This window comes from Melanostigma gelatinosum (assembly GCF_949748355.1).
Source record: "Melanostigma gelatinosum genome assembly, chromosome: 20".
In the NCBI taxonomy this organism is placed as follows: domain Eukaryota; kingdom Metazoa; phylum Chordata; class Actinopteri; order Perciformes; family Zoarcidae; genus Melanostigma; species Melanostigma gelatinosum.
The window spans coordinates 11335433-11362857 of NC_136653.1; the positions used below are offsets into that span (position 1 = coordinate 11335433).

Consider the following 27425-nt stretch of genomic DNA (forward strand, 5'->3'; position numbering starts at 1 on the left):
GAAAGCCACACAAGTACTTCTAGGAACTTACCGTTGCAGATTTCCCCCTTACGAACGCAACATTACATTGGATTCGTTCAGGAGATTTGGCAGGATCTGTATAGTGCTTACCCTTCTTTAGAAATCTGCAACTCTCTACAGAGGTTCACATCAGCAGAAATTACTTTATTGCTGATGTCAGTTTTTGAGTTATTGCTGCCTGATTGTGTTCAATAAATAATCTATCGGGACTAATTACATGGGGCTGAGATTGGGTATTGATAATTCCCTGCGTCTAATGATGTGTGAGAAGTTGGGGGGTGTGTGTTCGTAGGTGTGTGTTTAAGAGGTGGGGGAGCAGGTTTACCAGTTTCTAAAGTGTGACATCATCATGCATGTGGGTGTGTCCGTGTTCGCTCCTGTTCTGTAAATAGGTCAGGCTTTCTAAATCCATCCTTAATGATGGACAGTTTAATTTGCTGCATGGATACCCTCCTCGGTTCTCCCTGGATCTCTCTGCTTACCACCTCTCCTGTTAAACCAACACACTCTCAGCAGCACGCACACACCAACAGTGCGTCCACGCTCACACAGAAACCTGTGCTGCTCACTTCCTGTATGCACATCCGCTTTGCACTGACATGCAGATGCATGCACACATTTATGCAGATAAACACACACCTGCATGCAGATGTGTGTTTGTACACACGCAACCTCGGCTGGATCTCAGGAGGTGCCCTATTTAGATGAAATGAGTCAGAGATGTCATTACTACTGTCGAGACTCTTCATCACTTTTTAGAGGATATGCTCTGCTTGAGAGGCAGGAGGAACAGACAAAGTGAGCAGGGAAATAAAAACATTGACAGTGACACAAAGCAGGGTACAGTAGAAAGTATGCGGAAGGGAGAGAAAAGAGAGGAGTCAGAAAATGAGTCGGCGAGAAGAAGGGACGCGGTGTCACATGTAGACAGTCCTGTGTCATCATATTAAATGGCCTGTAAGCCTTTATTCTCAGTAGAGCTCTCTCCAGATTTCTCATACAATCACATAGCATCACCATGACTGTCATGTCTGGAGGTCTGATCTGAAGACATGATACAGATTGTATCGTACACTTACTAAAAAGTAGATGTGGACACAGTGAAGTCCATTTTTACAATCCAACCAACAATTTTTTTTTCCCCCCCAAGATAAATCCTGCAATACTATTATCATGTACTTTGGAGTTTGGCTCTCATCGAAAGCAGTCAAGGTATCAATACAGATTGAAATATAATTGTAATATGAAGCCTACATTATGACAAAATGACAAATGAAAGACATTATTTACTTTCTGTGTATTGCATAAAGTTTATGGATGCAACAGAAGTGCCAGCAATGTTGTTGATTCGAGAGTCTTGTCATCCAACTGTGCATAGTGCATAGCATTTTGCTGCAGATGTTTTTTTGTTTGCTTATGCTCTTGAGATGAAAAGTGAGACACTCACTCACTTGCTTTAGGGCTACAACTAAAATACATTTTCATTATTGGTTAGTCTACCGATTATTTTGGCACCGAATCAATCATTTTGTCAGGTAAATAGTGAAATAGAAATCTCATTTTCATGTCCAGTGACATCTTCAATTTCCTTCTCCATAACTTTACATTTCAGCACCATGGAGAGCTCCTCAGCTGTTCACTAAAGGCTCATTCAGCCTCTGTCACACGTTTCTCACATAATTGCATTCTCACACCTCGTCTCCATCTTTATTCATTTCTCCCCCCTCTCTTCCCCATTTTCTCATTCTTCCCAAAGGGTCTCAGAGTGGTGGTGCAGCGTTCCAAAGAGACGAAATGTCGACACACAGAAGTAGTTACAGTGGCGCCCAATTAAAATGCACAGCGCAGCCGCCTGGATATGTGTCAACGATCAACATCACAGACAATTTTTGGTATGCTGGTTTGCTCTGTGAAGTTCCTTGAGACAAGTTGAGGTGTGTGATGCCGTAGAATGCCAAAATAGCTGGAGTGGTTCAAATGATTTAAACACCTGCAACTCACATACAGAAGGTTAATATACCCTATTGGCACCTCTCTATAGGACCACTCAGGAAGAAGGCATTTTGAGCATTGTTACAGCAGGAGCCATGTTCATTATTTATATCAACGGTGAAGGCTGCTGCTTTCATTTCTCCATTCAAAGACAATAAAAAGTCCCGGGGAAGAAAAAGGCGCTGGAAATTAATAGAAGGGTTTCTCGTACCTCTGCAGGTGTGTACCTTTGTGCAAGTGGTGATGATTGCAAGAGGTTCGGAGTGCAAAAGAAAATAAATCAAAATTCTTGAAGGAAAAAACTAAAAACATTTACCCACAGTAACACACGCACGCACACACACACACACACACACACACACACACACACACACACACACACACACACACACACACACACACACACACACACACACAAAGCTGTTTGAGACCAGGAGGTGCTAAGTGAAGGGTAATTGCAGACAACATTTAATTGGTTTACGGAAGAGAACAGCTGTGAGGATTGACACAGAGATGGAGAAAGATGCACCAAAAGATGAAAGGCAAAGACATTAAGATGTAGATGTTGATAGAGGTAAAGAGATAGAGATGGACAGATTGAGAGATTGAATAAGAGATGGAGAGAAAGGCCCAGAGATTGAGAGATGATGAAGAGAAAGGTGGAAAGAGGGTTATGAGTTTAGAGGAAAGCCCTTTGACTTTATATAAACTTGTTTCTCTCTCTGTTTGTTTCTAACTCTGGTTTTTCTTGGTTTGTTTATTTCCTGTCGCATGCTTTCCCCGATCTTTCATTCCCTTCCCCACCGAGACCCCCTCTGCACCCTACAACACACACACATGTACAATAGCATCGTCCCTTCTTCACCACAAGGCACACGGGATTCTTAATATCCATTTGCAGGGGGCTTGCATCATGCTTTATGTAACCCAATGTCTTTGCAGCTCCACATTCACAGCAGGGGGAAGCCTTGATGAGCAGCCGCTGGCCTTAAAGGTGCTTCCCCATTGGAAGGAAGACCATGTCTAATTGGCACAGTTAAGACTTTCAAACCTTGATGGTAGATTAATCAGAAAATAGCATTTGCTTAGTTCTTTAGTCTTGGTTGACTTCTTGGGGTGGTTATGATTTCACAAGGTTGCATGTCCGGAGGGGGAATGTAGTCCAAAACAAGAGGCCACAGGTTAGGATTCTTATGTGGAAATACTCTTCGGTCTCCTTTCTCACTAAAACAGCAACTAGTTATAATTGCTCTGCCCTGCGTGGAGCTTCTGACAAGCATTATTGCAGAAACCCTGCAAAGAGTGAACGGTTGCTCCACTTGCCATCAAGAACATCATGCTGAAAATGGATATTTCGTGAAACTTTATTGGTTCTGGTAAAGGTGTCTTTTTCTTTGTCCTCTTCTATAAGGAGGCCAGAGCACATGGTCAGCCATAAAATACATCCACCTTAATGGCTTTACCAAGGACACCTTTGCCCGTACCTGAAAAGCTGCCCTATTAATGTGTCGCCTTGCTGCCAAACATCGCTGCACTTGCACATTTTGACACTCCCTTCAAAATAAGGTTCAAGGATTGTCACTGCAGCACACAATACAGCTGCATACACTGAAGGAAAGAGCTCAAGAGAACGTTTTTGATCAAATATGGCATTCATAAATTTATAAAAAAACAATAAACTTGTAGTACCCTTTATATGATGTTTAGGTAACTTCCACCTCCAGTGTGTCAAGCAATTTCCATCAGCCTGTTTAAATTTGCGCAAGAGCACAGAGGTCGAGATGAGAGAGGGATCTCAGGTTGGCATAGGGCTGAAATTAGGGTTGGAAAGTGTATCTGGGATGTACAGCCTCGATCTAAAGAGAGTTCAACACATCTAAGCAGAAAGGCCAGGGGAGAATCAGAGTCTTTTGAAGAGTGAATCATAGCTGTACTTTTCCAGCAATTTAAACCATTGGGCCCATTCCCTCATACAGGACTTGATATAGAACTCAGCCCCTCTGAATTACAGCGTAATACTTTCATCCGAACTATCCCTGCTTTAACGTTGTTCTCCTACTAATGAAGGGTAACTTCAATCGAGACCTGGGCCATTACTCTGCCAAAGTGGGATTGACTGTAAGCCTGCGGGTGGAGGGCGGTACAAAGAGACACACTCGCGCACACACTCGTATGTCAGAACTCATCAGAGGATAATCTCGAACAAATCTCGCATCTCACATTCTTTATCACCGATGCACAGTATGCAATGTCTTAATATTTAACGGGGCAGATGGACCTGGTTCATTTTGCTCACGCTCGACGAGCAACCGCCTGCCCCCCCCCCCCATGCTATATAGTTAAGAGAATAGATAGATAATAGATCATCGACAAAACTGACACAAAGGCAGAACTCACAGTCGCAATTACAAGTCTGCCTGCTACTTCAGCACCACGGATAGCGTCATGGATTTATCAATACACAGCACATTTAGGCTACTGATATTTCAGAGCAGTGGTCCTTTATCTTGCTACTAGGGGACGAGGGGCATCTTGGCCATTTTTGCTAACAAGCACGTACCCTCATCCCACCTCAAATAGCTATTGCCTGTGCACACATATAGACACTAGAGACTGCAGCCTTATTCAGTTATTGTGGAAAAATGAAGAAACCGTTAAACTGAAGTTGGCTGCAGCTGTCAAACTTTGAAGAATAGTCTTCATGAAGTAGGTGTGCCCTCTTCACCCCGAGTCTGTCTGAGTCTTCCTCGCGACCCAAATACTGTGGTGTTATTATCATTTCTACCAGACAGTTGGATAGAGGGCTCTCAACCTGGCTTTCCATTCTGATCGTGTCGACACTGTTTCACTGCTAGCCGGTTCTTCTGATGATTCAAAGATTGTGTCTGTGCGAGTGTTTGTTTTTACGTGCCATATTCTTCTTCTATATATATCTCCCCAAGCCAATGTAGAAAGAGAAACAGAATACCATATGTAGTTGCAACCCTGTCTGTATTGATTTTATGGCCACACAAGCAAGGTCAAACATTTACATCAACATTTTTAAAAGTGTTCTGAGCAACACGGCAGGCTGCTCCACATATAGAATTTCTGAAAGATTTCTGAAAAATGTGAAATTCTTTTTTTTCCATTATCACTTATTCAGATTAATACTTTCCTTGCAATGTTTGCTCTCACAATTTCCTATTAACTGTTTTAACATGACAGTATAATACATTACAAGTTATCTTTATTTTCCCAACACATTTTCACCCCAATGTTTCAAAATAGCACAGCTTATTGCTCCTAAGCTTCAAACTGTTATGTTCTACACAACCCTCTGGCGTTAGTTTCAGGGTCAGGGTCGGCATGTCAATAAACACTGGTTACATACATAAGTGTCTTTTCAATGGAAACTTTGTTTCCCAGGTTTAGGTTTAGGCCACAAAACCACTCATTAAGGTTGACTTGTGTTTCTAGCAAGTGGCAATCAACTCACGTGACTAACGACAACATGTCAACATTTACTTTTAATTTTACACGGAACATGAACAGCGGTCTCCTGGGTGAAAGTCCTGTGACGAGCGCTGACCAAACTGCAATATTTGACGCACTAGAAGTGAGAACAGGTTGATTTCCCATGGAGCAAACATTATTAAAAAAAAGTGGTTTAAACATTCACTTGCATAAAGCATGATGGTGTTGCCATTTAGGGCAATATCAGGGTTGAAGAAGCAACAGGTTGCTTACATTATGACTTCAAAGTAGACTAAAGTCACTGAGGGGTATTTATGAATTGTAAAATGTCTGCACGTGTTGAATCCTTGATTCTCATCTCACTGTCATGATGTCTTGACGTCAAGATAGTGGACTTCTGTAGATATCTCTGAATCTCACAGCCAACTTTTGAGTGTCAGCGTATACTCTAGGCCGAGAGGTTCTTCAAAAAGAATGCAGCTTGGTCAGAAACTTTTTTTCTTCAATGTGAATAGTCCACTAGTTTTCTTTTTGAACATGTTAGATGAGAAATGGGTTGTGCCGTTTCCAGAATCTTGATTCATTTTTAAACTACAACAACCGGGTCAAAAGTTTGCATGTGAAATGTATCAGCCTGTTCCTGCTGTTTCTGGCTGCAACTGCTTTCTGCTGTGGGGATATATGAACAAATATTCTTGTCTGATTTGGACACAACAGGATTGTGTAAACAATCGTTTAATCGATGAATTGCTGTGCTCAGGAATGCATTGTTAATAGTCTAGTTGAGGTGGAACAAGATAAAACTGATATCTCTTTGTTAAGCTGAAAACCAGAGACGGGCTCAGTATCTGTTCGCTGGTTCGCTGCTGTTTTTGGGGAACCATGAGATGCAAGCACGTGAGGGAAAGGGGTTTCTGAGATTGATCAGTGCTGTCAGCAAATTATGGTTTCAGTTTTTAACATTCATATCAATAATAACATTTAATTGAACTAACACAACCACAGTAACACACTGAATATTACCACTGAAAGTATGATTGCATTCTTTCCCCAAAGGGAGCGCAATCCCCTGGAGAATATTTGATGCATTATTTGAAAGAAAATCCAATATATATTGTGCATATGAAACATCAAAGATGTATTTAAAATGAAAACAAGCTGACTGAAGTTGCACCACAAATAACGTCTATTTAGTATTCATCATTTCTTGACAGAAAACAACACCGAGACAGAAAGGATGGGAGAGAAAATAATGTCATACTGATCAAAATTCGGACTCAAACTCAAATATTCTCCCTCCGTCCCAGAGATTGCACCTGAAAGAAACACAATTAAGATCTTTGATCGCCTCAGTGTTGTGCAATAAGAGGATTGATAGCATCTTCAGCTCTGGGGAGACTTCTGCAGATCTCTTTTGTGAAGCAGATCAAAGAGGGTATTCGTTAGCGAGACAGCGTATTAATATAACTGTCAGACTCAGAACCACTACAGGAACTCTTCAGTCAGTTTGCAGTGGGATTTCTTCTGGGAGAAAAATGACATCCTAATGGAATGGTGGTCCTCGTGCTCCAAACTGGTTTTGGTCAGAAGAGGATGATGAAGCTGGTGATGCAAGGCAAAAATAATCTCTCCTTTGCTCTAAAACAAAAGTAAAATAAAAATGTGATGCAATGCACCCTACTTCAAAGAATAAGGTGAATTCCCACAGCATTTGCTATCCTACTTTCATATTTATAAGAGGACAGTGTGTGTGTACGGGATGAATGGAGCAGAATAAATACAGGAAATAATAATGCTTCAGAAAAGAGAATTTTCCTCTTACACCAACTAACTTTGTAGGAACTATATGAGTGAACTGAACCCTGTTTCTTCTTGTCTGACTTTTTTCCCTCACCCTCTCTGTATCTCTATCCATCTGTCTCTTTCTCTGTCTGTATCTCTGGCCTGTTGTCTCAGAGCAACTCTGTGGGTATGCATACATTATGTGTAATCCTGCTGGGCAATGGAGAGCAATACAAGGAGAGAGAGAGCTGGAAAGAAGCTATTTCTTCCTCCTCTTCCTCCTCCGATATATTACTATTCATTGTGTCGCTTTCTCTTTTTTTTTTTTGCTCTCTCCTGTACTGTTGTGCTGCTTCACCCACAGCCATGGTGACCTGCATACAGAAATGGGAGGAGGGGGCGAAAGAAAGAGACTGATGAGTAAGAACAACTGAGAGAATCCGGTTACAGAGGCAAATTGGAGGCAGAGGACTTGAATCTGGACAATTTGGGGTAGAAGAACGCAAAGAAAGGATATCACAGTGATGATAGAAAGATATACAAGGAAGGAGGAAGACAGATGACTCTAAAGAATCGAGGAGAGCAGAGGGAGGAAAAGAGGGGGAGTGAATGATGGCAGCGTACACTACGATTGTCATATCGGCTTTAGCCAGAGAGAATACACAACCCCATGATGGACACTGGCAGCTGACTGCTGCATCTGTTGAATGTTGAACAGGCGCCTGATGTTTTTTGTTTTCATTTGCTGATGATGTTTTTTTTCCCGCTCTGAAGTTACACTCGATTACCACTCAATTATCTTCTTGGATTGCAGAGGGAGGGGAGCGTCTTACAGCAGGACAGTGCACCCATTCATCCACGTCATGTGGGCAGGACGCCATGCAAACACTCAGTGGTGTACTCCGCCACTGAGCACCACAGACGTGCAGTGTTTATAGTGGTGCAGGGTTTAAATCGTTTGGGATGTAACCGATTTAGTGTTTACCCCAAAGCGTATATAAACGTTACAACACTTCAGAAAGATTGAAGGAATAGTTCGACCTTTGTAAAAGAAAGTGCTTATTCGTTTTCTTGCTGAGAGTTATTTGAGAATATTGATACAACTCTCTAAGCTACTGCAAGCAGCCGGTTAGCTTGATTTAGCACAAAGACTGGAAACGGGGATTACTGCTCCTGGCCAAGACATAGTCTGGCACCTAACCCTGTGAAACCATTACTTTTATACACTGTCACACTGTTTTTCTTACTTGTTTTGATTAAACAAACACGATGTAAAATGTTAATCTGTCAGTTTTGGATGTGCTGGAAGGCAGATTGTGTTACCCTTTGACACAGGCAGGCTAGCTGTTTCCTCATGTCTCTGGTCTGTAAGCTTATAGCCAAGATAGCTGCAGCTATCTATCACATAGAGAGAGCGGGATTGATCTTCTCATCTCATCTCTCATCAAAATGTCAGCCTTTTGCTTTGAGTAATTCTAATCGTTTGCAAAGTACAACACAGTAACTTTATGCAACATTTGGCTCCCATTAACAGAGTGAGATTAAAATTGCACGTGCAGAGGAACATTTCAAAGTTTGAAACACAGACTGATACCTGGCAGGAAAGATCAACTTTAAAGCATTTCATGTGTCAACACAGATACGCAGTCTTGCTTTGTGTATGACATCTTAAGGCAAAGGACGGGAGTAGATGAAAGGAAGTGGCCCTTGTTCCATTGACTGAAACGGAATATGAATGATAGAGCAGCCTCTTGACCTGTATCGATAAGAGGTGGATATGCACAGCTCAGGCAGAACAAGTCTAAATTTGTAATCAATACCAGTGTTAACTTCGCAATGGAGGATCAATGGGAGAGGAAACGGCCACATACTCTGATGCGTGTAATCATGCTGTTTTATTGTGCTGTATCTTTCCTCTAAGGTGTGTGTGTGTGCTGCCACTTTCCATTAACTTTTACACAAAGTCTTTAACACCTCGCTTTGGAAACAAAACGTGACCTGCCGTTGGTCTCTTTCTCACTCTTTGTAACACTCTTTCCCTCTCTTTGTCTTCCGTCTTTCTCAGCGCACACATCATACTTGAGAAATCTCCTTAGCTCCTCCATTGCTCTCAGCTCTGTGAAACTCGCACACTTATGAGAGCAGGCGTCTGTTTGTACTTCTAAAAGCATGAATATGAAGGGCATGGAAAGTAAAAAGCTTTTTGAGTGTGCATGTGTCTCGTGTGAGTTAAGAGGTTGTTTGTGAGTAACACGCAGATTGCATTTATTGGGAGAGTTTGTTGGTGAAGTGTGTGGGGAACGGAGAGTAAAGCCAAAATAAATCAACTCTGGCATCTTCTCAGACTGGAGTTGAATTGAATGCTGCGGGCACATTCTAAGTCAAGGTGGCAGCAGACACTTATTTCAAATTCAACAAAACGAGAAGTAATCTGCTAGAATACATGCCTTGCGTCCAGTCATGGGGCATTTCTCACCAGTTGTATTAACAGTGCCCTGTGGGGGAAAAAGTTTGGTGATTGAAGCCAAATGTGGCAATTCATTTGATGCATCCTCTCACTTTTGCATGTGTTCACCAGCCAAATGTCTTTTTTTCAAGGTGAGGTTGAATCTGGGGAGTTAGTGAAGAAGTTCGGGCCAAGGAGAGGGAAGTTAAAGGAGCTTTATTTAACATTGTGAACATTAATATAGCTGCAAACGACTATTTGCTATGTAAAGCACTGGTCAGCTCACAGTCGATGCTCTTTACTGCTCTCATACAGTGGGTCACACAGCTGATAATGCCGACTGACGGCATCGCAGCAGAAGCGCCGTGAGCTGCCTGCTCACTGTCAACTTGTTGAGAGCCACTCACAGACTATTGACATCCTTGGATCTTGCACCTTCAAGATGTTTGGAATTTTAGGCCCTTTACTTTCATACATTGTGTGTATCTCAATGATTTGTTTTTATTTTCCCTCAAGCTCAATTTTAAAAGTTTAAAGGTCTCCCTCTGACGCTCTCTCTCTTTGTTACACAAACACATACACAGTATCTATTTTTTATTTGATACAATATACATGGAAAAGATGAAGACATAATAAGGCTATAAGATGTTGGTATCAAAGTGTATATTGCGGACGCAATACTGCATTGCTGTTGGTAACACCCATCCCTGGAAGGGCTTTTATGACTCTAGGAGATGAGCACAGTGCGGTCATAAGTAGATGAACCGAATACAGCGAGATACAATGAAGCACACAATAAAAATACATGTGGAGGTTTGTTGCTTAATGAACCAGGATTTAGTAGCGCTCTTAAAAGTGCTGAAATAGGCAACAAACTCAAAGTGATCAGGAAGCGAGTTCCAGGACTTTGTTCCTTTCACTGAAAATATTGTCTGAGCAAAATAAGTTTTGCTGAGTGGAACCTTACATTTGCCACAGCTGCTCTGGTGGATCTGCTGCTGCTCTGCAATCACTCAAAGTATGTGCAGAAAGCCTTGAGCAGCATGTCCTTTTAAACATTTTAACAGAAGCTTTACGTGTGAGAGTACACAGCCTTGACGATAGGTACTTTCTTCAAATGAATGTAACGACATATGCACAGTATTGGCATATATGTAGGCCGCTGTGTGCACCGTGCACACGAGCATATGAGAATATTCACCCTGTAACAAAAAAACGGTGTTATAGGATTATAAGTGAAAGGAAGGATCAAGGTGCTTTGATACGGAGTGTGAAAAACCTAAAGACTCAGTTCAGGTCAACAGAGATCATCATGAGCAGTGACAGCCTCCATGGCTGAACAGACACAGGAAGGAGCTCCACCTAAAGACACTCAAACATTTACACTAATGAGAAGACGTCAAAGACCGCCGTCAATGTTTGATTGACAGGTGAAGAAAAATCAGCAATGAAGCGACAATGATGGAGACAAAATGAGTTTCAGGATTAAAACACAAAAATGAATTTGCTGTTCCTTAAATCACTTTTGTCTATTTTAGTTTACAGAACTCAGCAGTGTCTCCAAAATCATGACTCAGAAGTCCAGCATAGAGAGGCTGAGTGAATGTGGTCTGGACTCTGTGGAGGAGAGTCATGGTTTCAGAGACGCTGTAGAAAGACAGAATACCTGCTCTGTGATCCAGGTACACTCCTACTCTGGAGGACTGAGGACCAGAGACGGGAGTTTGGATCTTGTTGTACCAAAATGTAAAACTGTTTTCGTTACAACGTAACGCCCAAGACTTGTCATTTGTTCCTAATCTACATTCATTCCAGCGCCCTGTTCTGCTGGTATTCTTGTATGCGACTGCTACATCAACTCCTCTTCCTCTCCTCTCCACCTCCCAGTAACAACGTCCAGTCAGACTCTCTCTACTCAGGACCTGACAACATGTAGTGAATCTGTCTGGGTGACTAGAATAAGACTGTTCTTCTCTCATTACTGTTGCTTTTCTGTTCCCCTCAGATAATAACAGATATGTGTGTGCTGTGTTTGGATCCAGTGTGATTTCACTTGAATATCTTAAGAACTCAGCTCTGGTCTTGGGCTCTGCTTGTGAATGTGACAGTAAAACGTCCAATTCAGTCACTGCCAGTGAGACGTTTGTCCTCTTCTCTCTCAGAACGTCCTGTAGTTTATCTCTGACTTCTGACACAGCCGCCGTCACGTCCTCAAAGTAGCTCAGAGGACGGATGTGGATGGCGGACGAGTCTGTAGCTTCTCTGAGTGGTGGCAGTGAGGGGTAGTTGTGTAGAAACTGGTTGTGATCCTCTGTGTGTGAGAGCAGCTTCAGCTCAGCGTCTCTCCTCTTCAGCTCAGAGATCTCCTGCTCCAGCTTCTCCTGAAGCTCTTTGACTCGACTCACTTCACTTTTCTGCTGGGATCTGACCTGCTGCTTCACATCGGAGCTTCTTTTCTCCATGAGACGGATCAGCTCGGTGAAGATCTTCTCGCTGTCCTTCACCGCTTCGTCGGCGGAGCGATTGACGGCCTCCACCTCCTGCTGAAGCAGCTTCACGTCTTTCTCTCTGTCCTGGATTCTCTGCTGGATGTTTAGTCGACTCACCTCCAGCTCTCTCTGCCTCTCAGTCCTTTCTGCTGCAGCTGAGACTGTGTCGTGGCCTTTGTGTTCATCCACAGAGCAGAGGTAACAGATACACTGCTGATCAGTACGGCAGAACATCTTCATCACCTCATCGTGACGAGAGCAGATGTTCTCCTGGAGCTTCTTGGAGGGGTCCACCAGCTTGTGTTTCTCATAGGCAGGGGATTCAGAATGAGGCTGGAGGTGTTTCTCACAGAAAGAGACCAGACAGACCAGACAGGACTTGATGGCTTTCCGTTTCCTCCCAGTGCAGACATCACAGGACACATCTTCAGGTCCAGCATAGCAGTGATCAGCAGGAGCAGCTTGGAGTCCAGTCTTCTTCAGCTCCTCCACTAAAACTGCTAACATGGTGCTTTTCAGCAGGAGAGGCCTCGGTGTGAAGGTCTGCCGACACTGAGGGCAGCTGTGGAGTTTCTTCCCATCCTCTACATCCCAGTGTGTTTTAATACAGTTCATGCAGTAGCTGTGTCCACAGGGAATAGTCACCGGATCCTTCAGTAGATCCAGACAGATGGAACAAGAGAAGGCTTCCCGATCCAGCTGAACTCCTTTCTGCGCCATTTCACCTCTCAGTGACGACGACTGTCTGAGTTTCGTTTCACTAGAAGCGACTCTGCTTTGACTTCAGATCTGAACAACATGTGTTTGTTCAGTGAATGGAGGCTGTCAGCTCTGTCGCTGCACCACCATGTTGGTTACACCCATCTTTAAAACTGTAGATCTGAAGGGGAGGGAACAAGGAAACATGTGGGCAGAGCGGAGGCGGCTGTGTTTGAGAGCAGGAGGAAGAAGGAGGGGTGATCAAGCTGTGCTTCATTCCAGGAAGAGGAGCAGCGCTGTGAATGTGAACTTTGCTTCCTCATTCACAAGCAGAGTCTGGGTTAAAACCTGCTCCACTTTAGAAAACGTTTCATTTCTGTCGTTGTTAAATATTTCTTGTCTCCTCAGAGGACGAGTTATAGACAAACATGAAGCCATCAAAGGACTAATTCTGTTCAGTGTTCTTTTACTGCTTAAAAACAGCTGACAAAAGAGTGATCAAATGAAACTAATATGAAACATTTAAATTGTCGTATAATACCTTTCTCTCATATATACTTGCATGCCACTTAGCTTAATGCTAGTCATATGCATGAATCACCAAGCCTCAACAAATCCTCAAATGGCCTGTTAGCCTTGCACATTTCTTGAGACAAACCATTGAAATTGGTTTGAGTGCCTTTCTCCAAAACGCATTCAAGAGGGTAAGTTGACTTTATAGATAAAGGCAAACGTACAGCAGGCAATGAAAATGCCCTTGTTTTGGCACTCCAAGATGAAGGTCGACATGCAGATGTGAGGAGAGAGCCAGCATTCACAGATCCCGTACGTACAGGCATGCTGGTAGTGCTGATGTCAGTATGTGGTGTTTATTGGGCCATTTGGTGTCGGTGAATTACATCATCGAGGTGGAGTAGCAGTGCAAACCCCCTTTTTTATCTTCTCATGGAATATTCATCACAGCCCAATGAATAAAGAATGCGTGGGGTTTATGCATAATATATCACTTAAGAATGTGAGTGAATGTGAGTGCATTTCGTGTTTATGTGCTTTGTTGTGTGTGCTTGTGAAGAGAATGTGGAGAAAACGGTGTCTTCACTTGTTTTGTGGACACGTTTTCCGTACGGACCCTCGGCCTGCCATGCTCGCGCTGCTGCGCTCACTTTTCCAGATGAAAGCCGCTGTGCTCGTCCTCTGGTGCCGACTCTTCCCCACACGTTAAAAGCATGTTGAACTACCAAAAAGCATGTTGAACCACCAGGGCCACACATTGACACTTGCCTCGCAGTCTCACTTTGCTTCCACTGCCCTCTGCTATCTGCTGTCAGCTGAATCTGTAAGCCAGCGGGAGGTCTCGGCCTCCGATGCTGCACACTGACTACACAGACATCAGTGTTTGAGGAACGCATATAAGAGATGGAAGAGGGCAGTGCACTTTGTTTTGAAAACAAAATAAGATCCTACATATTATAAGAATTTTTCCCTCAAACCTAGATACGTAACCATTTTTAAAATGTTCTCCAGTCTTCTAACTACTGTACACACATATCAACATTCAGAAAGAGCCAGTTGTAATCCATTTCCAAATATGTAATGTACATTAAATTAAATACTTTTGTGTTTTCCTTTAGAATCTAAATTTCTTCTGTTAGACTGAAATGTATTTATAATAATGATTTTAGTTACAGAGGATCATAGCAAACATTGTACTACCCACTGCCCCCTGGATTATTAATCCTGTCTCAAAGGGGCTTTAGTAAAACAACTTGCCAGCGCGGCGCTTGAAGTGTCTGATTTTGTCCAGCAACTGACGGATCACAGCTCCTTTTTTTTAAATTTGTAAATGAATCACGACTGTAATCCGCTGTCGGCCGCTGTACACATAACATGGCATCGCCTTCAATGGTAAAAGACTTTGTCGATGACGTTGACAGAAGGAGAGAAAAGAGAGAAAAAGGCCCTCTTAATTAAAGAAATGGAGGAATGCTATTTGTGTAAAAGTGCTTGTGAGAGTGGGGAAATAATGGTCGAGATAGTTCACTTTGTGTTTCTACAGCCTGGGATGTGTGTGGGTGGCAATACAAATGGGTCGGGAGACAAACGGATATATTAAAAAAAAAGTATTGTTGAGGAAAGAGGTGTCAAGGTGAACATTTCACCTTTTTGGATACTGCATGTAGACTGAGGATAAACATGTACTCGCGCCACAAGGGAAGACAAAGGGGACATCAATATCTGAAGGAAAAAGCTGTCCGCATGTCACAATAATCATAGAAACACACGCTTTTCAGACTTACCATCTCATGAGATATATAATCATTTGGCTGTAAGTTGGATGCACAAACAAATGAAATACTTGATATGCTACCGACTGGACTCAACATAGACTGAATGAGACAGGAAGAAAGAGACAATAGCCCAACGTGCCACATCACTCTGCCAGCCATTTACATTTGACCGTGGCAATCTCAGCACCATTTGCATTGACTGATTTTCGCCACTTGAGTTGGGAGCTGTCACAGGATTAAATTGAGCTGCCATTACATGCCCCCCCCCCCCCCCCCCCCCCCAGTGTTATTGCTCTGCCATTATCCCGTTGCTTTAGTGCTCGTGCACGCGTGTGTGAGCGAGTGCTTGTATGGCCATGAAGAAAACCCATATACAGTATTTGGTACTGGACCAAGTCCCCACACGATCAAAGGGCCTTTGATCAAATCATGCGCTAAGATCACCCACTTGCACTCTCGTGTGCACTGTCGGCGCAAATCATGCACAAACACGCTCACACAGGCACACAAACACACACAGACATACATTGTCGTGCATGTAATGACGGGATTTCGTTCTAGTTAACTGTCTCGCTGTCCGACGTGACCACGTGCACACGCTCTCATTTGTGCGCATAGCTATACATACATCCCCAGCTTCAAACACCAGTGATTTGACATTTCCTTCAGAGCTTTACTGTTAGTGGCACAACCTCGTTCCTCGTGTGGGCTCTGCAGCCTCAGAAGCGGGAAACCAACTTTGCTCGCTTCACACACTCCAAACTTCTGTCCCCCTGCTCCCTCTCTCATTACCGGCTCCCCCTCTGGACTGCCGGAGGTGTTTCTTCTACTCTGTAGTCGTGTGCATGTGCAAAACTGTGAATATTGGGTGTGTGTCTGTATCTGTGCAGGCATGCAAGCTATAGCCATAATGCCTGTGTGCGGCATCGGTTCATTCACGTGTGTGACTGTGTGCAATCATCCTTTCATTGCTGTTAGAAGAAAATCTTCTGCTGCGTTGACCCATGAGGGAAAATGAAGTTAGTTACTTATGCTGTTGATGATGAATACCCTTCTACTGTATGAATATCACTGCCTGATCGGTGTTCCCAAGTGAATTTGTGTGGATCATTCATATGGTAATGCAGGTGTGTGCGTGTAGATGTGTCCTCTTAGATCCCTCAGATTTTGGTTTGGTGTTTAATCTCATGGAGTGTAAAGATGGAGACAGGAGACTTAAACTGCCACCTTGATTCATCGAACATGACGAGGTTTGAAACTGAAACGACCAAAGTTTCAGCGCAAACTGATCAAAGTCTCTATATCCTCTTGTTAACAGAACCCATGTTGAGCTTTTATGTGTCAACGCTTGAGTCGTCTTCAGAAACACTCTTATCTGGACAGTACCCAGGCCACTTCTGTCCACATCAGAGTGTTTCTGATTTAAATGTCAATTCTCACAAAAGAATAGAATAACAGCTGACCTACCAGAACACGGAAACATGTGCGCACTTCTGAAGAGCCGCACATTAATGCTGATGATTGAGGCGACTAAGCTTAGCATGTCTCGCCCCTGATGCGTTAATTGTCCTTTTGAACATTTTATTAAAATGTCAACTTGCCCGCGGGTAGTGACAGAGTGACAAAACAGAGGAATGGACCCACCCGCGACCTTTATAATTCCCATTCTTCCTCTTAAAACCTCTTTCCACCTGCGTCTAACGAGCTGACAAAGGGAGGACGTGCCCTTGAAGATTAAAACCCACCGGTGAACTCCATCAATACGCTGCCTCTACATTTAAACGGATGCCACTTGATATAAAATGTAGGCTTGTACACATTCTTTACTTTAGTGCCATTTTTGTGATTCCTTTTTAAATCCAGATATCAAAATCTGTTTCATGTGTCACACTTCCACAGGGAATCCATGATCAGAGACTTAAGATAAAGGACGGTGACCCCATGGTGATCTTTCCGGCATACAAGAGAAGAAAAGAGTGGAGGAGTCTTTTATGTCAGTGAGTGCTGCTGGCGCTAGCGTATCTTATTAATACGGGAGAGGGGTCCCTATTAGTGCTAAGACTCTATTGATCCTACTACCTTCTGGCTGGAGATCCAATCGGACTTACATGTTATCAAGTGGGCCCTCACATATCTGTGACATTTCCACCAGAGACGGCTGTAATTTCCAGAGCGGCACACCTCATACCTCTGTCTTTTATTTTCACCCACTTACACAATTTCTTTTTTTTTCAAGCACTCAGGCCTCTTCTTTCTCTCCGCACCCTTGCCCTTTTCTGAGTTTCTGCTCTTGGCAACTTCATGTCATCGTCCCCCGCCTCTTGCCGTCTCTCTTTTTATCTTTTCCCCACCTTTTGCCATTTCGCTCTTTTCTTGCGATTCATCACTTTTTTTTTCACCCCATCTTTTCCTACATGTACGTTTCACTTAATAGTTATCTGTCTACTTCGTGGTCTCTCTCCTCCTGAGCTGTCTCTCCTTTCGGTTTCTGCCTCCTCACATTCCACCTCAGCTCACTCGCTCTCATCTGCTGAACCTTTCCACCTGTCTTTATCTGTGTCGTAACCCCCGCCTCTCATTTGGGTACTTTATTTATCTCTCTCAGTTTCTCCATCCTCTGTCTTCTCCTACTCTTCCTCTTTGTATTTTACTCAGCAGCCCTGCTTTGTTTGGCACCCAGCAGACGAGGCTGCTGACAAAGGTGAGCGAGAGCATATTTAAAATGTCACTGGCAAAGTGACAAAAGGTCATGTGGAAAGTAAGAGACTCCCAGCACAGTATGGACTGACTGCTAAACAGGCATTCTTGCCTTTTTATGTTTGTATGGTTTACAGCCATGCAGGCATATGCATGTGTGCATCTGGCCAGGTGTGTGTGTCTTTATGTGTTTCTATATGAGTGAGAAAATGAAAGGTAGCCAAGGTTCCGTCTTTGTATGTGGATTTCCCTGCCAGTGCATCTATGCGTGCTCCGGTGTCTGAGTCCATATACATACGTGTGTGTGTGTGTGTGTGTGTTGCCATGTTTATGCTGCTGGCATCCTTGTACCTGAATGCTACTCCCTGCCTGAGGTGAGTTCATGGTCTTTCTTTCTTCTGGAGAAAGTTGCCTGCCAGACACAATACTGCACTGAGAGTGTGAGACTGTGCACTGACATAAAGGTTGCTGGTTTGAATCCAAAATACGATAAACCTGCCAGCAGCCAGGTGTTTGACATGGATCATAGGATCTCTGGCGAACTTTGCATACAATCAGAATACAGGAGGAAGTAGAGCATTAACTTACACAAGCATCGAAATATGGGGGAGCTTACCCGAGATAATCCACAGTCATTAGCGGCATTGGGCCTTATTCAAACGATCTATAGCGCATGGTCTTAATTGCATTAATTGTGTGTCCAACTCCGGTTTTGCTCGGTAAATAATGCATAATCTGTGCTCAAAGTAAGGCGCTAAGTAAGGGGTTGTGTTGAGTCTCTTAATTAATCACAGTTGTGTTTCGGGCACAACATGAATAACACCAACCAGAGTGTCTCTCCCTTTCAGTTTAATATCCAGGTGCACCTGCGCCGAGCTATTTCAACGTTGCCGTGGCAAATTGAAGGAGCAAGCAGTGTTCTGCAGCAAAAATGTCTAATTGCCAACAAATATGGATTCAAGCAGAATTTCTCATTTGATTAAAACAAGTTCTAGATGTATCTATCTTTTCTCAATGCATTTAAAATAATGCAATAGAAGAAATGTAATTATTAATTATAATTATGAATGATTGCATCAAACTATATTTGCATCTTACTATCTTAATAACGCACCTTTGGGAAACACTGCTCCATTGACCAGGTTTTTGTTGATTAATGGTGCAATTGCTTTCAGCTGCCCCAAGATAGCAATTTAACAAGAATGCGCCGATCCACACCACATTTTTAAGACCAATTACACCCGTGGGCACACATTTACTACTCACACAACATGGGCGCTGTGCGTGACGATGACAACTGTGTCTGTCTGGAACGAGCAGTGACACTTACACTGGATGTAAGATGGCCCATTGGAACAACTTTGTAAAGAAGACACAGTTCCTATGAAACGTGTTGACAGCAGTTGTTCTGTGGATTTTACAGAGTAACCAGGACATTGTGGTGTTAGTCTACTTCATGGGGATATTTTGGGTGTTTCCCATTTGATTAATTGGCATGAGTTTTGTGCTATTCCCTTTTTAATTGTACTAAAGCTGCTGAGGGTTCAGGCCTATATGGACAATATTCAACTTTTATATTTACACAGGTTTCAAACATGAGCTGTAACCTCAAATATAGATATAACATGAGTATGTGTGTACGTGTGTGTACTTTATGTGTAAGCAGAAACTCACATCTTCATAATATTATAGCATAATTTGTGAGCTTATAGAGCTGTCTTGTTGCCCTCCTAGAGCTAATTAAAAGCAACACATAGCTGTTAATTATGTTACAAACTGCTGAGTGTTAGTAACAGGTAACTTAACTTGAAAATCTGTTTGTGTGTATGGGGAGGTAGCTTTCAGACGGGATGGAAACGTGAGCTCTATTCTTTGTATTTTGTTCTTGTTTGGGTAGCTTCTACTTTCTGGAGACGTGGGGACTTAAGATCATCATGTATAAGACACAGAGGCTTGTTGACAGATACAGATGACTGGTCTCAAGCACAGGCAGGTATGTGCAGAATAATGGAGTGCTAAATGAGGAAAGGGGAGGAGGTTGGGAAACCAACTTGCACAAAGATGTACAGAAGAGCCGGGAGGCAGGTGTGAAGTTCAGACAGACAGACAGATGTTATAGATGACAGAGAAAAGTGATTTTTTTGTTTGTTTAAGTCGGGTCATTTAGTTTCTGCTTAAAGCAGAGTGCAGTTTTTCTCTTTCTCTCTAGCAGAGAGCTACTGTCTGCAGTGACTCATTTCACAATGCTCTTGTTTTTCCAAAGCACTTTATATAGCACTTAAAGTTGTCATTTGGAGTGTGTTTTCCCCACGAGCACTTAATGTTCTGTGTGGGTCTCATATTTAGTTTGAGGCTCGGACTGTCCTCGTTCACTTTGCGTGTATATACAGCCATCTGTCTAAAACCCTCTCTGTTTTTCAGAATGAAGAGGTACGATAATCCTTGTCTGGGGGAGAGCAACAGATCCATAATGTGTGTGTGTGTGTCGCATGTGTTAGGCGTGCGGTGCATGTTTGTGGGTATTCTCTGATACCGAGTGCTTTCCCATTGAAGCTCCAAGCTATGTGTTAAATGTGCCTGCTTGTGAAGATTCCCTTTTTTCTGTTACAATACTGAGGTGGATAGATAGATAGATGACATGGATGGATGGACATAGGAGACTATGTAGGAGAGGGACGTCAGCAGTGTGTCAGCGGTTTTGATGAGTGGATGGCAGAGCTGACACAGCATTGGGAATAAGAGGCCATCCCTCTGCTCACCCCTCTATCCATCTCTCTCTCTCCATCCATCCATCCATCCATCCATCCCTTGTCAAACTGAGTCTGTGCCAAGGGCAGAGAGGAAGGGGTGGCATGGAAAAGTAATTAATTGAACACAGCGCTTCCACCATAACCTGTGACTCTTGCATGTTCTCCCTCTTTCTGTCTCTTACACACACACACACACACACACACACACACACACACACACACACACACACACACACACACACACACACACACACACACTTAATCAAAATTGCCAATGGTATAGTTTAGTCTCTCAGCATGATACATATTTAGTCAGTGTGCAGCAAGGGTAGCTTGCACACATTTGTGGAGATAGTGTTTACCTGTGACGAACAAGATGACATGTTATTACTTTAAAATTAGTTTCATGTGATGAGATCATTTTAGAGGATTTGTTTATTTGTTTTACTATAAATGGAATTATTGGGAAATCTTCAAAACTATAACAAATCTTACCTGTCCCAGTATGATAATAAGTTTATTTATATTCTACTCCTGAGCATTTTGGATTTTTCTGGAATTGGCCTGAGAGGAACAATTGAAAACTGCCGAGTGGGAAGATGCTGTCTCCTTAATTGGTCCTTTAGGAAGGAGAGGAGGTGTGTCCTCCAGTTTGATTGGTTGAACCACTGCGCGTGAGTTTCAGTTTTGCAGGTCAGTGGCTGTGACAGGGTCCACACCTTGTTCCAACCGGTAGACCGTTCAGGTAGTAGATGTAGAAGATGCCCTTCTTTGTCCCAGACGACACAATCGGTCACAGTCGGTCTACAAAGAGCCTGATAACTCATCATCAGCAAAAATAATAGGACACATCCTGAGAGAGATCACCGCCCTCAACCACAGTGGAGGAGCCCTGATTCACCTTTTAGTGTTGATGCAGCAATGTCATATTTTATGTAAATTGTCTTTTTGTCCTAGCAAGTTGTAGATGGCTGCTTAGTATTTCCTGTTTTCTATTGTTTTTTTTAAATATCTTCCTCCCTACCCTTACAACCATATACATTTCTACATGCTTTCATTTGTAACGCTATGCTGAACTAGTAACCTTAAAAAAAGCACAAAGCAAGAGATAAATACAGGTCTAATCTAATAATATCTAGTTGTCAGTGTAGGGTCAGAGCTGATTGTGCATATGATACAACACCTCTAAAGTACTTGTAGGTGCTACAAGTACTGTATGTCATCTTTCCCTATTCTGGTGTTAGTTGTCAACATTTGAGAGGCCTGTGTGATGCTTATTGACTGTGTTTACCTACGTTGAGGTAACCTGGTTATTGTCAGCCCTCTGCAGTAACCTGACTTATTCAACATAAGGTAGAGGAGAAACCCAGGTTTCTTAATTGGGATAGGGTGTTAAGAGAAACCTGATTCACACATCTCTATCTATCTATAAATGCATGCACGCTTTCTAACTGTTGTTTTACAAAACCACGTGTGCATGACAAATACATCAAATATGAAAGGATAGTGGAGACCGCAGTTGCGATCAAAAGAAAATGCGAATACGTAATTCAATCCAACGTCTGACTAAAATGAAGACAAAATGTTCCCTAAAACAAACACTTACAGTAATATTTGCCAGGCTTCGATGAACATGTAAGGTAGTGGGTAGAATTATTGGTCCGTTGTATGTAATCCCTGGTTTAATGTTAACTAGGTTACTGCAATGCAATGCACAGACACTTTCTGTAATTTCTCTCAGCAGAATGACTTTACTGAGTGTGTGTGTACTATAAGTGTGTTTTGTTTGTGTGCTGGAGATCAGGCTGTGCATCTCATTGATGGATGGAGGAGCTAGATAGTGCTTCGTGTTTGGCTAATCATACTCCACCTTAGCAGCTAGTCCATACTGCCCTGCATGCCACACACACAAATCCACGTTCAGATGCACACAATCTTTGACAATGTGAGATGGGAGCTGAGGAAGACCAGTTGCCATGTGTCTGTTTTCATTTGTCCTCACAAAGCTCTGTGTGTGTGTGTGTGTGTGTGTGTGTGTGTGTGTGTGTGTGTGTGTGAGAGAGCTTGTGGCTGCATACTGTACTCCTGTCCCTGTGTGGGATCAGTGTCGCCGGCTGATGACCAGGAAGTAATGAAGCTTAGCAGCTGTTAATGAGTACATTGTCATGGCAACACACTGCATAAAGTACATGGTCTTGTGCAGAAAGAGTCTTGACAAAAATCACAAGAAATATGTAGCAACTGCATCAGAATTCGTCCCCAACTATTGAAAGTTTGTAAAAAAAAAAAAAAGTATGTTGATGTGATTGAAATTGACCACGTGAAATGTTATGACCTGACCTGGCCAACGGCTCTTTTTGATTTAATAGATCCTTACATGGGTTAAATAGGATTAGAGGAACCAGGACCAGGGGATATAAAAGAGCCCCTGTGTAACATTGAGTATGACATTTGGAAATCTTTTGTTCTTCAGCCGCAATAACACAATATCTCGCAATTGAAAATTAAATTGGTTGTAACACCTGTCTGACTGAAAGTGGATGTGGGATGTTGAGCTTCCAATATTTTTAAATAATTGTACATTGTTCTAGTCCTTTGTACAATGAATCAAGTGAGGTACAAACTCGATGACTTTGGGGAGAAACTAAAGTAATTATAAACTGCATTCCTGCAATTTATGTCAAAGAACTCAGATGTTTGGAAGATAAATGTGGACATGATTACTCAAGATATACGTCATTATAGTAAATAAGTGCCAGAATAATAAATGATGGTTCAAGATCCTGATGTGTAATGTGTTTAGAGCGATGCCATAGTTTGTAACATTTTGTCCTAAAAGAACTCTCTTTCCTTCTGCATGCTCTCTGTTGGCAAACCCTCCACTGACATCTACAGGTAAGTCTCTTATTGATTGTGTGAAAATGTTGGTGTCTGTGTGTGTGTGCCCACCTGTCTTAATGATATCAAATGTGTCTTTCATTTGATATCTTTTCAAACCATGAACTGCTTTTGACTTTTGACACTGACAAACGAATGATGTTTTCGAATGATGTTTTTGCAATAGTGGCTTCATATCCCTCCGAAGAAAATTCTAGTCATAATATTTAGTTTGTACGGGCTAAATAAACAGATTACATCAGTATGATTGCTTCTGACAAGCTGGAGGTAAATCCACATTAAATAGGGGTTTGATGGCTTTAACTTGATAAAGAGGAGATGAAATAGCGTGTTACTGTTATATTGGAAGGCTAGCTGGCAGCTCATTTTTTGTTCTGTGCTGTGTCGTGGTCTCTCTTTTCGATGTGGCGATGTGGGAGCGCATGGTTAACTTTGAACAGGCGCTTTCTTGCTCTTCTCTCAATTCTCACTCTCTTTCCGGTCAAATATGTCTGTCTTTTTCTCTCTTTGTTTTTTCGTCCTCCATTCATCGTTCATTCCGGGTAATTTGTCGCACTGTTGCTGAGGTCATACGGGAACAGTTTAGCTTGAGCTCTTTGTTTGATGTGGGCATTGGACAGCATATATTATATCTTCTTCTTTCGTAATCATGAGTTCTACAGGCACGAGTGACAAATTGGTGTTAAACTGCTATTTCAGGATCTGGATTGGCCTTTATGTGTCTGCACATTGCTATTGTCTGTGCTCTGTCAGTCCAAGGTGTTTCTAAGTTAATTGCCAGTTTCTTTGAAATTTGGCAGAAAGGAGAGTAACGCAGATGGCCTTAAATTGATAATTTTTTTGTGTTGTGGCAGATGCGTGTGAGAGCGTTGATGCCTTTGTATGTGCTTGTCACATCTGTCCAGATTTCATCACTTGGCACACATTTGTTTTTGTACCTGCAACTGTGAATGTGCCAGCGTCTGGCTGCACAGAGCAGGTATGAGTTGTATTTGTCACCACTTGAAACCCTCGTCTTTGATTCGACTTCCTCAAGTTATTAATCGTATTCATCGCCTTGTCTCAACTCATGTCCACCATGTACCGTGAAACAACTTGAGCTTGTCAAGCACTTCTTAATGCCATTATACATTTATGACCACCTTGTAGGGACGTTCCGGGCATTGGCTTGTCAGCAACTCATTAGTGAAAAAACTCAGGCAAACGGAGCAGCTTGACGCTGGATCCTGTCACCCTCCCCACCCCTATCCCACCCTCCTTTAATGAGCCACATTTGCAAGGTGTGAGACGAAAGGTTCCTTGTCCGTCCACGTCAACATGACAGCTAGTAGGAGACACCAACAGCTGGTGGAAGGTGGAATTAGGCATGAGGAGGTGAGAGAGGGAATGACGGACTGAAAGAAGGAAGGAGGGGTAAGAGAAGTGGCTGGCGAGAATATTGCAGTAAGTGCAAGACGGCCACAGAAAAAGATAGTGAGAGAAATGAGGAGTACAGCTGGTAATGGTCATCCTGTTCCTTGGGACACGCTCGTCCTTCATTAGATCCATCACCTTGCTGGAGTGTGAAGGACAGAAGAAGGGAACAAGGAAATGTGACAGACAGTGAGTGGGAAAAGGTGGGAAAAGGCTAAACATGCTCCAGAGGAGAAAGCGCACAGGTGAACAGAAAACCCGTCGGAGCACAAAAATGAATACATAATACATAATGCAAATATAACTGCACCAACACTGACGCGGGCTATCGTTGCAGTAGTCCTCTCATTAGTTCTGTCATTGGGAAGTCTGCTCAAGGCTGTTGCTATCATTAGCAATTTTACGGAGAGTTTGAAGAGTACGAGTGACCAAAAAAAGGGGACAAAGATGAAATCAGTGTAGGAGAGAAAGCTTGAGTTTGTAAGGAGGGAGGAATGCACAATGAGTGGGTGTGTTCATGCCCAAGGTCTGTTTCTTACCTTAAAGAGCTTAAGGACAAAAAGGGCAAATAATAAAAAAAAGGCAGAAACAAAAGATACCATTCTGACCCTGACATCATGTATTGGGTGGTTATACTGCAATATATACGTATATATCCGACCCGTTCATTTGATTGTTCTTAAGTCTAACACAAGTTTTCACTCCTCCAAAATGTGTAATAACCGTTTAACACCACTGCAACTCTCGTAACCAGGATTGACAATGTGACTAAATGCCGGATAGTCAATGTGATACAAAAAGGATCTTTTAAAACAAATCAGCTTGTTGTACTTTGGAGCTAAAATTAATGCTGTTGGTAAGTAGCGCTGTGAAAATGAGTGCTTTTTCCATCCATCGTATTCTAGAACATCATTATGTGTTACTTAGGACTGCTTTGACAACAAGAGCCCAGCGAGTAATAGTCGACTGGTAACGGATGGTGCTTAATTGGACGGACACCTGAGCCTCAAAATGTATTTTGAAAGGGAATGAAACAGCAATGGCACGATCAGTGGCACCGCCGTTCTGAGCTTTAAGTGCATTTACTTTGCCATCCCACCCTCTGTGAAGAATTCTCTTTGTGAAACTGAATCTAGGGGAAATAATCAAACACAACATCCCCTCGCTATAGAGACAAATGATGATGTGATGTAAATTGTGCAATACTCGTCACAGTTGAAAATGCAGCATTATCACAAAGCCACAAACTACTTCAGTCGTAGTTTTTAAAAACACTATGGGACATTGTAGTTCAGTATATTAAATACAAAAATATGACTCACCTGCTGGAAAGATGACTGCACATATTATGAATAATATGTGCAGTCTTTGCAGTAGAGAGGGTGCGTTTAAAATTGTGTTCATGGAAGGGTTGAAAGAGGGGGATAAGAAGTAGAGAGGGACAATATCAGATGCCAGTGATATCACAGAATGAGTGTTTCAACATGTGATAAAGACTTGAGCTGTGAGAGCCAGGGTGATAACGGGCAAAAATAAAACAGAGTACGGAGACAGGTGACAGACAAAGCGAGAGAAAAGGTGGGAAATGAGAGATGGAGCATGTGAGAGAATGTGAAGGAAGCTCAGAGAAATGGGGGGAAACAAATGAATCACGAAACAAGTGGGAGCAAGTGTGCGGCGTGAGGGATGGAGAGCGGTTCTATCTGTTGGTTTTCTAAGCCAGCTTGTTGTACTTTGGAGCTAAAATGAATGCTGTTGGTAAGTAGCGCTGTGAAAATGAGTGCTTTTTCCATCCATCGTATTCTAGAACATCATTATGTGTTACTTAGGACTGCTTTGACAACAAGAGCACTTGATTACACCAGAACATATTGTCAGTACAGCTTAAGTTATTGTGTTGCTGTCTAAAATTGAACAGCCTAAATTACATCAGTCATTTTTGGGACACTGGGAAGGGCAAGATAAATTCTTTAGTCACATAATACTGTACTTGAATTGTTAGTTTGTCACACTGCCCTTTTTAATACTCTATGCAGCCCCGTCTACTTGTTTTATATTTCGTAATTCCCTATAAAGCTGTAAAAAGTGAACAAGCACAGAGAATAAGTCCTGCTGAATATCGAGAGTGAAATTGACCTTTGGAACAAAATGCTGTTAAAATTCAATGTAGAGTACAAGCAGGATGTTTTCAGAGATTGCCACATGAAATAGCTCAACGTCGTTTGGTTGGATTTGTTTGAGATTAGATGTAGGTCTAATTTTGAAGGATTAGTATTTTGACAATAGAAAGTGACCCATCACCAAAATCACAAGCCATTATAAGGAAGGACTTGTCAAAGTGCTTTTACAATACCCCTGTGACTGCAGGATGGTGATCCACGCTTGTGGTGTGAAGTGTCCGGTTAAGAAATTGAATTTAGCAGAAATACTGATTTGTGATTAGAGGGAATATTAATAAATTGGGAGAGGCTGAACTCTTGAAAAAGATGAGATT

At 42.5% G+C, this 27425-nt stretch overlaps 2 protein-coding genes across 2 annotated transcripts in view; one reads left to right on the top strand and one right to left on the bottom strand.

The window, feature by feature from the left end:
• Window positions 1-27425, top strand: part of cntnap2a (contactin associated protein 2a) — a gene marked incomplete at its 5' end in the record, with an annotated part of 287541 nt that overhangs the window by 48811 nt on the left and 211305 nt on the right. The gene's annotated exons all lie outside the window — the stretch shown is intronic.
• LOC306794401 (tripartite motif-containing protein 16-like) lies at window positions 10242-12921 on the bottom strand. Its single transcript, XM_079292452.1, has one exon. It carries the CDS (start codon window positions 12904-12906, stop codon window positions 11227-11229), a length of 1680 nt encoding a protein of 559 aa, XP_079148578.1. The 5' UTR covers window positions 12907-12921; the 3' UTR covers window positions 10242-11226.

Excerpts from the sequence above, each read along its gene's own strand:
- LOC306794401 (XM_079292452.1), bottom strand. The coding sequence starts at position 12,906 with ATGGCGCAGAAAGGAGTTCAGCTGGATCGGGAAGCCTTCTCTTGTTCC.